The 11,007-nt window shown below is 31.8% G+C and overlaps 2 protein-coding genes across 4 annotated transcripts; one reads left to right on the top strand and one right to left on the bottom strand.

The window, feature by feature from the left end:
• Positions 1–3,382: 3,382 nt before the first annotated feature.
• On the top strand, positions 3,383–8,456 carry LOC101259379 (probable CoA ligase CCL6). Of its 3 annotated transcripts, none has more exons than XM_069292979.1 (20): positions 3,383–3,463; positions 3,651–3,802; positions 4,321–4,384; positions 4,488–4,577; positions 4,707–4,763; positions 4,901–4,949; positions 5,047–5,123; positions 5,362–5,401; positions 5,483–5,577; positions 5,658–5,822; positions 6,087–6,197; positions 6,312–6,399; positions 6,527–6,593; positions 6,662–6,737; positions 6,817–6,934; positions 7,018–7,263; positions 7,335–7,474; positions 7,607–7,789; positions 7,861–7,980; positions 8,182–8,456. In XM_069292979.1, exons 2-20 carry the CDS (start codon positions 3,657–3,659, stop codon positions 8,227–8,229), a joined length of 1,980 nt encoding a protein of 659 aa, XP_069149080.1. In that variant the 5' UTR covers positions 3,383–3,463; positions 3,651–3,656; the 3' UTR covers positions 8,230–8,456. The 3 variants fall into 3 exon arrangements, with proteins under 3 accessions (XP_069149080.1, XP_069149081.1, XP_019067458.2); XM_069292980.1 differs by having other exon boundaries at positions 3,392–3,425; XM_019211913.3 differs by having other exon boundaries at positions 3,409–3,546.
• On the bottom strand, positions 8,457–9,649 carry LOC101259682 (WCOR413-like plant cold acclimation protein). The gene is given in 4 exon segments (NM_001347259.1): positions 8,457–8,937; positions 9,023–9,093; positions 9,200–9,307; positions 9,387–9,649. Coding segments are annotated over 4 exon segments (597 nt in total). The 5' UTR covers positions 9,551–9,649; the 3' UTR covers positions 8,457–8,683.
• Between the last annotated feature and the right edge of the window lie 1,358 nt (positions 9,650–11,007).

Here is an 11,007-nt window from a genome sequence, read left to right as displayed (position 1 = left end):
CTAAATGAGATATATACTTCCTTAAGAGGGCAATAATAAAATGAAACAGAAAGGGAGTTAGTCTTAGTGAGTACAACCGTGTAATATTTGGAGTTATGCATGTGAACCTTTGACTGATAATGTTACATTTAATACTAGCATTTCCTTCCAACAATGAAATTTATTGGTTCACCAACCCTTCTGCTAAGACCATTAACATGTCCACAAAATAAAAACAATAGAAAAAAATTGTATATAGGGCAACCATCTACGCCAGTCTAAGTGATTTTTGCACCGTCAAGACGGGTCCGAAATAGTAACAATTTGACAACGAAGGGATATTAATCACATGAATATGCATTGATACGTTTAATTTAAAGAGGGTAAAAAGCAAGAAGTTGACGAACATCAATTGCCGTTTTCCAGAGCTATGACATGATTTTGGTTTGTTTGCGGCCGATTTTACGAGTACAAAGTTTTACTAATCGTTAATTACTGTGGGGAGAGATATTGTTATTTTTAAAACTGGAGTTTCAATATAAAGGTAATTAATTAATTCTAATTTTAAGAGTATGTGGCTATCTTTTTGTTTCTTTAATAATATATATATGGTATAAAATAGTTAGAATGGTAATAAAGGTAATTGTTTGACAGTAAAGATAGAATTCTAATTTTAGGGGTATGTGGGTATCTTTGTGATTCTTTAGTAATATATGGTATAAAATAGTTAGAATGGTAATATATATAATTGTTTGATAGTAAAGATAGAATTAGTATATATGGTAATGATGTAGTTTACGCGAAACGATTAACAATTGAATTATAAATGGGGAAAAATTGTATATAATAGCAAACTAATAATCTAAAATAAATGGAATAGCTAGGGTTTGATTTAATTGTGCTCCATAGCAAACGTTAGTTAAAATTTGCCAGCGTTTCTCTCCCAGAAATCTCGCTCGCCACTCTCCATTCTCGCTCGCCTCTCTCGCTTTATACACAGAAGTGTATAATTCTGTTTCTGTTTTGTATAAAGTGAGAGAAAATTGTATATACACATGCAAAAATATATATCTTCATGTTGTACACTTAATTATACAATTTACAAACATTTTACTTCAAATAGTACAGAGAAAAAGGTCAATGAATTATACAATTGCAGTGAAATATAATTTTCTCTAGTTTTATACAACAGAAGTATATATATTGTGTTTCTGTTTTTGTATAAAGCGAGAGGAAAACATATATCTTCTTGCTATACACATAATATTGCAGCGAAATAGGTAGTGAATTATACAATTGTGCATTATACAATTGCAGTGAAATAGGATAGCGAATTATACAATTACAGCGAAATAGGCCAGCAAATTATACACTTGTATATGTATAGCGAATTATACAGTTTTTATGTTTGCTATGGAGCGCAATTATACAAAGTTTGCTATAGCATACAAATATGAATTTTTTGTTTGCTATATGTGAAAGTTGCCTTAATAAATATGATGACTTTTAAATAAAATATATTTTTCCCTCAAATTTCTTACGTATAACAGTGAAAAATCTCTTATAAAAATGATTAGAAAATTAAAAATCATAAAGCAAATCTGGTCTTTCTTGACAAATTCAGATTGGTATAAAAAAAAATTGTAACTTCAAAATTTACTGTCTGAACATCTTTTTTGTTCTAATTGGGTTCCACAAATCTATATACTGACAATATCAATTATCAAAATAGTTCGAAGTTAATAAAAAGTACGATAAGATAATTTATGAAAATACTGTTGTTACCAAAAAAATGACAAAGATATAATGATAGTTCCAAGTATGAGGTATTATTGGGACATATGGAACGGTAAATATTTGTCTGCATATGTTTCTTTTTATTATTTTTGTCATCTTAAGTCACAATTTATACATAAAAAATAACATGTTATATGTCCAAAGGTAAATGCATGGTAAATGAAAAACATTCCTGGAAGAAGTGAAAAAAAAGATCGAAGAAATTTAAATCGCATTATAAAATATAAATTGTCATCATTTTATCTAAAAAAAAAATAGTATGTTTACTTAATATAATTATATGATAAATTTAGGAATGACAATTGGGTGGGTTGAGTCATATTTAGGTGAATTATAATGGATTAAAATAATAATGAATTCAAGACTCGATCAGATTATGAGTTAAGGTTAAAAAATAAATTATATATCGAATTAAAATTCAACTCAATTCAATAATTACTAAGCTTAATTGTTTGATTTGTTGTTTAAACTACTTAGTACCTAATTAAACTTTTTTTTCTCTTATGACTATATACATAGCATATCAAATTAAAAAAAAAAATTGAAAAATATCTTGATGAGATTTCTTATCAACCAATGTGAGTTACATATTAACTCAATTTTCATGGGTTGAGATAATTAATAGGCAGGTTAATAACTTGTCCAACTTAAACAGTTGATTTTGCCACTCTTAGATAAATTGTAGTAGTAAAAAACTTCATTAGTTTGACTACTTTTCTTGGCACTTTTATTTGTCTATTATTTTTAAAATAGACTTTTATTTTTAGTTGTCACTTTTATAATATCAAAAATAATTTCCATATTTCATCCTTTTGCTTTAATAACTTATTTTTAAAATTACTTTTCAAAATTTAATATTAACATTATTTAATAAGAATACACAGTAAAGTAGTCATATAAATTTTATCTAATGAACAAATTCAGATGTAACAGGTAAAAGTGAATGGAGAATATAAATTGGACGAGTTAAATTTGACTCATTATTTAATTCAAAATAATATCTAATTATTGAATTTGATATTATTTTAATTTTAAATTTTCACGTGATATATTTAAGTCAGACTAAAGAAAGTTTTGATACATTTGATAAAAAATAATAAAAAATCACAAAATTAAAATTTTTCATTTTTTTATTTAAATCAGACCATAATTTTTCATAAAATAATACATAGAATAAGAAAAAAGAGAAAAAAAATGATTACAAGGCGAAAAAGAAGAAACAAAAACAGTGAGAAGAGAAGGATTCCCAGTTGTTTCATAAAAACATCCAAATAGTTAACTGGTTGTACCCTTTTACGCATTTCCATTTTTAAGTATTCTTTTCATTTTTGCACTAAACTTGTTACTTTTAACTGTTTAAGCATTTGTAACAAACTTAATTACGTTAATCAAATTGAGGAAATAGCTTTAACTAAATTTTCAACTACTTTCTTCACTACCCATTTAATACAAATGTCCTTTTTTCATCTGCAAAAGTCCACAGCGTAAACTGACCCTATTACTTGTGTATTAAATGCATGTGTGTAAGTAAATCTTTTTACAATTTGTATCAGTTATTTCATCAAAAATACATTATATAATTTCGTAAAGTAATTCTATCTATCGAAACTAAGATAAACCTTAGGAATAATTGATACCGGCAAAAGTAGGTACCAGTTACTGAAACTAATTAAAGCCTCCATAACTGGTTAGCTGGCTGCATTGCATCTGCTCAACTAACCACTTTTTTCCACAATTCATTTCCTTTTTCTCATCATTTCTATGGACTAGGTCTTAGCTAAATTTAATCTATTCACATATATTTATATATAATTACATTACTTCACTGAGATTTTAGCTTGCAATTCTCAATTGTGGATTTTTATATATCTCAGGGAAGAATGTCAAATTATACAGTGAAAGTTGAAGAAACCCGGCCAGCTTCTGACGGAAAGCCGTCAGCAGGGCCAGTTTATAGGAATATTTATGCTAAAGATGGCCTCATGGAAATGCCTACTCGTTTTGAGTCACCTTGGGACTTCTTTAGGTAATTAAACATCAATTTCCAAATTGTTTTGCATGAATTTTTCAATTCAGTAATGTGAGTTTACTTGATAAATGCTATACAGTGGGTTGACCATTGTTTGAATGATTAGACGATGGTTCATAAAACGGAACGATTTTAAAGTGACAGAAAAATAAATTTAAAAAATCACAGATAATATATGATTAGACTCTCATCTTTCTAGGGTCCCATAAGATTTCAATGTTTGTAGCAGAATTGAAGCTTAGATGATTGATTGAGACGAGTATTTCAATCTTTGTCTTATAGTGCACCACACTGGGTGAGGGAGAATTTTTCTTTTTTTTGTATTTATTTATGTGATTTTTTTTGACAATCCACAACGCATAATCTCTGGACAATCTATCTTAGCTTTTGGAATTTAGCTAGACTCAACGAATATTGGTGCGCCATGTTATATTATTCGAGCTCAAGTAGTCGTGTTGATTAGTTTGGTTCGATATTCATTTTCTTACTCTCATTTTAAATTTTTATGCTCGCAGTGAATCAGTTAAGAAGAATCCTAAAAATCAAATGCTGGGCCGCCGTCAGGTTGTTGACAAAAAGGTACATTTTCTGCAGTGTTCAATTGTTGAGATGACTATAAGGATAACTGTAAATGATCTTTAAGCTTATTGTAATTTCAACATTAAATGAAAAATGTTTACAGGCAGGTCCCTACAGTTGGCTAACATATGAGGAGGTTTATGAAACCACAATTAAGATTGGTTCAGCCATCCGAAATCGTGGTGTTAATCCGGTGAGTTCTAGTCCTTGTTATCATAATCAAAAAAAAAAAAAATATATATATATACAATGAATTTGTGGATAATTCACACATTTAGGCTAAATTGTATCTGAACTCTAAAGTATGTGTCTGTTTACTTAGGGAGACCGGTGTGGCATCTATGGTGTGAACTGTCCTGAGTGGATAATGGCTATGGAGGTATGCACTTGCTGTCTGCATTATCTATTTCATTACGAACACGAAGAATTATGTTCATCTAATAGCAAAAACTTGTTTTACCTTCAGTTTATTGTTTATATTGGAGCAATAATTTTGTTTGTTGATTTTGATCACAGGCTTGTAACAGCCAAGCAATTTCATATGTACCACTCTATGATTCTCTTGGTATGTTCTGCTTGCTCTTTATCTTCCTCTCCTCGTATGTTCTTGCTTTTGAAACAAAGCAAAATTATAATTGTAGATTTTTTTGCCTGAATTGCAGGTGCAAATGCAGTTGAATTTATCATCAACCACGCTGAAGTTTCAATAACTTTTGCCCAAGAAAGCAAGATACCTGCTGTATATTCTCTTTTCCTTATCTTCTATGCTTTCTTATTCGCGAACTGCAAATTACATTGCACACTTATACTGAGACAAAGGATTGAAGTGATGGTTCTGAAAGTACTATGTGGATTTTCATTGAACTGCTCTTCCGATGAATTATCTAATATATTTAATACGTCTGATAGATATATCATCTGAATTTAGCTTTAAGTGACATACTCAATATTACCTAATCATTGAATTCTTTTTGCAGATCTTATCATGCTTGTCTAAGTGCAATTCTTATCTAAAAAGTAGGTGAAATTTTATTAACTTTTGAAAATACGCTGGTATTTGCAAGTTCAGTAAGAGTAACTTGTATATCTTTTATGAAGCTATCGTCAGCTTTGGAAACATCTCAAGCACACAGAGAAGTGAAGCCGAGGAACAAGGAGTAGCTTGCTTCTCATGGGAAGAGTTTGTTCAAATGGTAAAGGCAATATGTAAAATGATGCATCCTGATAACTCGTTATTGCTCCCTTCACTTACACGTTGTGTCACTCTATGTAGGGAAGTTTGGATCATGAACTTCCTCAGAAAAGGAAAACTGATATTTCCTCAATTATGTACACTAGTGGAACTACTGGAGAACCAAAAGGTGTCATTCTGACTAATGGTGCTTTCATGGGAGAAGTTCTGTCGATGGATCAACTTCTCGTTGAAACAGACAAAGAGGTAACTTTGAGTAATAATTATCAATATAACTACTATCATAAATTTTTGTTATTGGTTAGTGTCTGTTCTTGATCCATCACGAGCAATTAGTTCGATCAAGCTTGAAGTTAAGACATTATATAGTAATCATTAGGCTACCAGGAAATCCTGTTTGGCTAAAACAGATAAGAAAATCTACTGTTGGTTTATATGTTTTCTATCTTATTCTCACTAGTGCAATAAGAGCAAAGTGTGATCTCACTCATCAATTTGTGTCAATTTCAGGGAACGGGGGAGGATGTGTACTTTTCGTTCCTTCCACTTGCTCATATATTTGATCAAATAATTGAGACATATTGCATATACAGAGGTGCTTCAATAGGATTTTGGCAAGGCGTAAGACACATATATTCTTTCTGCACTGAATTACTTAAAGCTTTTCTTTTATTAAAAACTTGCTGTGTGTTCAAAGTCAATTAATTCAAATATATATTTGCTACTGAATAACAGGACATTAGATACTTGATTGAAGATCTTCTGGTATTAAAACCGACTATATTCTGTGGAGTTCCACGAGTTTATGACCGCATATACACAGGTTCCTGATCTACTAATTCAGTAAACAAAGCTTCAAATTTGACATCAAAAAGAAAGTATTGTCTCATGTTGCTTCCTATTTCATTTCGGTTAATTTTTGTTTTCTTTTTTTGGTGTGGGCAACTCAGGGGTGATGGATAAAATCGAAGCTGGAGGTACATTGAAGAAGCTGCTTTTTCAGTTTGCATACAACTAGTACGTCCTGTCATTTGCATTTGGTTCCCTTCATTGCCATCATATATTAAGCATTATATATTTTGCAGCAAATTAAGGAATATGGAGAAAGGATTGAGACAAGATGAAGCAGCTCCGCGCTTTGACAGGCTTGTTTTTGATAAGGTTAGCTATCTGATCCCCAGCATTCACCTGGTCAATGTGTAGTTTGGTTAACCGTATGTGCATATACTTTTCTTTCCAGATCAAACTAGCATTTGGTGGACGAGTACGTCTGATGCTTTCTGGAGCTGCTCCTTTGCCCAAGCACGTTGAAGAATTTCTAAGGGTAACATGTTGCTGTTCTTTATCACAAGGATATGGTATTGAAATTTCTTCTTCACTATTGTTACTTCTTTATCACCTTTTTATCTGCTTATTTTGACATATTATTCTTCATTGTTAGGGCTTACTGAAAGTTGTGGAGGATGTCTCACATCCATAGCCAATGTACACTCCATGACAGGAACTGTTGGTGTTCCAATGACTACAATTGAGGCAAGACTTGAGTCAGTGCCAGAAATGGGATATGATGCTCTTGCAAGCGTCCCTCGTGGAGAAATTTGTCTGAGGGGAAAAACCTTGTTTTCGGGGTACCATAAACGAGAAGATCTTACAAAATCTGTACTTGTGGATGGATGGTTTCATACAGGTAAGAAACTTCTTTCTGCTATATGAATGACGTTGATTTGTAATAACTCTGAGCATGAGAAAAAAATTCAGGTGACATTGGTGAGTGGCAACCAGACGGAGCAATGAAAATCATTGACCGGAAAAAGAATATATTCAAGCTGTCCCAAGGGGAGTATGTAGCTGTAGAAAACATTGAAGGCGTATACTCCAGATGCCCTCTTGTTACATCAGTAAGCCTAAACATTTCAACTTCAGGGTGGTCTATCTTCCCTGTTTACCCTGTTTCCTTAATGCTATTTAGGTTTTCTCGACATGGATTATGTATGTTTTATACTCATACGAACTCATCACCTGGTTCACAGATTTGGATATATGGGAACAGTTTTGAATCCTTCCTAGTGGCTGTGGTAGTTCCAGAAAGAAAGGCACTTGAAGAGTGGGCCTCGAATAATCAAGAAACCGGAGATTTTTCATCTCTATGTAATAACACAAAGGCAAGAAAGTACATATTGGATGAACTCAACAGCACTGCTAGGAAACACCAAGTATGTAACTTTTCAAATTTCAAATCCTCTTTTTTCTTTTTCTTATTCTGATATAGAAAATACTTCCACAGCTTCGAGGCTTTGAAATGTTACGTGCAGTTCATTTGGAACCAAATCCATTTGACATTGAGAGAGAATTAGTTACCCCTACATTCAAACTCAAAAGACCACAACTGCTCAACTATTACAAGGTATTACAAGCTCAACTCAAGTATGTTTTGTTGTTAGAGTTGCTAAAGTTCAGTGACTTTACTGCTATAGTAGATAAAGTTCAACATCAAAAAATGGTTTTGTGAATGAAGTTATCAATGACTATATATGATATTAACAACTAGATTTAGCGAATATTTGTATCAAAGTCACTTAATAGTGTTATATGTTAATGTTTGCAGGATATTGTGGATCAACTATACAAAGAAGCAAAGGCAAAAACTGCATAAAAGTCATAGAAATTGGAAGTGCTAATCAATTTGCAAGCTTCTGTTGATTCTTCCGAAAGTTCAATGCTATTATCGAGTGCCCATTACGTATAATCTACATTTATAAATTGATACATCAGAAAGACCAGAAATATATACACTGTCCCAGTCCTTTCCCTTATTTTATACTTAAATATGAACTCCATCATTTATTTACCAAGCTATGAAAATGAACTATCTTGAATTAAGCTCAGAGTCAAAGAAAAATTCTATTGATTCACTTGAAGATTGAAACTTTATGAGGGAAAAATACAGAGATCCAAAAATAGCAAGGTAAAACGGAAAAATGAATTTTAGGTACATAAACACATAACAAGCAAGCAATCTTTCACAAAATTACCAGACGATAGAAAATCAATCACACTCAGATCTTCTCCAAACAAATAGCAATCATGATTTATGGAATTTAGTTTGTTTATAGAAAGTGGAGAATCAATGCCCAGACTGGATATACCAGAAGAAGGATGATTCCAATAGTGTTTGAAATTCCATGAGCTTTAGTGAAAGAATTTCTGAATCCACCAGATGCTCTAATGTGTTCTTGCAACAGATAGCATCCAATTACAAGGCAAATGAACGTACCGATCCAGTTGTCCCTTATAGTGTCAGCCAAAAAACTTGGAGATACTACCATCAGAAGGACCAATGCTGCTGGTGCTTCAAGCCAATCTGCACGCGCAATTCTCAAAATTAACAATGGTGTCCCATGGCCTAAGCCTTTCTATAAGAAGGTATGTATATATATATATTAAACCTGGAAAGTGTTTTGGGAAAAATAGGCGCGTTATAACAGCAATCAAAGACAGCCATTTTCCGAAATCTCCCCTGTAGGTTTAGCACCAACATACATAAATGTATATATACACTAAGGCAAAACAAAACTAGTTCAAAAAATGTAAGGGAATTCGATCCAATAAAAATATATAATTACCTGAACAAACCAAAGAGTAATGAAGGGAAACTCAAGAAAATGTAAGGAATTAGGAGAGTTGTGAGTATGTTGCTCCTCCAGTTGGTTCGATCCAAGATCAACAAGTAACTGTAAAAATACAAGTGCTTCGTAACTCAACATTAAAAGCTAGTTCATGAGTAGAAAAAGGGGGGCCGCGATTACATACATAGCAGCAAAAGAAGCAATCCATTTGAGAAAAGAAGTGCCAAAACCAATTCCACCAAGCATGATAGCATGATTAGCTAACTTCTTAGCAGCAATCCCAATTTCCTTCAAATCTGAATCAATCATATCACTGCCTACTGATGCTTCTCTCCAATAACTCTTCATCTTCTCTACAAATTATTTCTCAAAACTTGTTCAACATTCAAAGGCAATCAAATTAAATTTATAAATTTTAAATACTTTGAACTATAAGAATAATCGCCTGCAATGAGTGTGACAGTTTTGTTAGTTTATGCACATTGGGTGCCACGTGGAACCAATGAATCACTCCCCTCCGGTAGGTTACGTATCCAATCATCTAAAATAATAATAACTTTGCCACTTGTTGTTGCTAGCTTCGACTTTATTTCATCTTTAATTTAATATGACTTTTTTTCTCTATTACAATTTGGATATGCTTATAAATATTCTATATTATTAATTATATCGCTTTTTTTTTTTAAAAAAAAATGATTAATTATATCCGGATTGATGATAAAATTTTGTGATTCTAATTATTGCCACGTCAGGGCAAAGAGAGTAAAATTTATCCATATGCAATGATGACTCATTCGTTATCTATTTTTGATAATGTATTTTATTTTTAAATTTGGTCAACTCTTGAAATATCCCTCTCATTGAATGAAATTGGGCCTAATTCACCTGCCTTGTCACGTCCATTGTATTATTTGTTTAATTCTAATAATGGGAACGGGTAATTGATTGATGCATAAAGTATTGTATTGGTGAACTACATTCATGCTAAAAGACACAACTATTGGGTTCAAAAAATATATGTGTGATCATTCATTCCAACATTATTTTTCAGTAGAAAAACATAAACGTAACCTGGGAGATTTAAATGCTACTTCTTGATCTTCGGCAACTTTCACATATAGCAAATAAAAAATTTATATTTGTATGCTATATCAAACTTTGAATAATTGCGCTCTATAGCAAACATAAAACTGTATAATTCGCTATACATATACAAGTGTATAATTCGCTGGCCTATTTCGCTGCAATTGTATAATTCGCTATCCTATTTCACTCCAATTGTATAATGCACAATTGTATAATTCACTGCCTATTTCGTCTGCAATATTAAGTGTATAGCAAGAAGATATACGTTTTTCTCTCGCTTTATACAAAAACAGAAACACAATATATACACTTCTGTTGTATAAAGCTAGAGAAAATTGTATTTCACTGCAATTGTATAATTCGCAATTGTATAATTCGTTGACCTTTTTCTCTGCAATATTTGAAGTAAAATGTTTGTAAATTGTATAATTAAGTGTATAACACGAAAATATATATTTTTGCATGTGTATATACAATTTTCTCTCGCTTTATACAAAGCAGAAACAAAATTATACACTTCTTTGTATATAGCGAGAGAGGCGAGCGAGAATGGAGAGTGGCGAGCGAGATTTCTGGGAGAGAGACGCTGGCAAATTTTAGCTAACGTTTGTTATGAAGCACAGTTAAATTAAACCCTAGCTATTCCATTTATTTTAGGTTATTAGTTTGCTATTATATACAATTTTCCCTTGATCTTTTGACTTATTGTTAGCCCATTT

This window comes from Solanum lycopersicum, chromosome 1, assembly GCF_036512215.1.
Source record: "Solanum lycopersicum chromosome 1, SLM_r2.1".
NCBI lineage: Eukaryota > Viridiplantae > Streptophyta > Magnoliopsida > Solanales > Solanaceae > Solanum > Solanum lycopersicum.
This window is presented reverse-complemented; position numbering and strand designations above follow the sequence as displayed.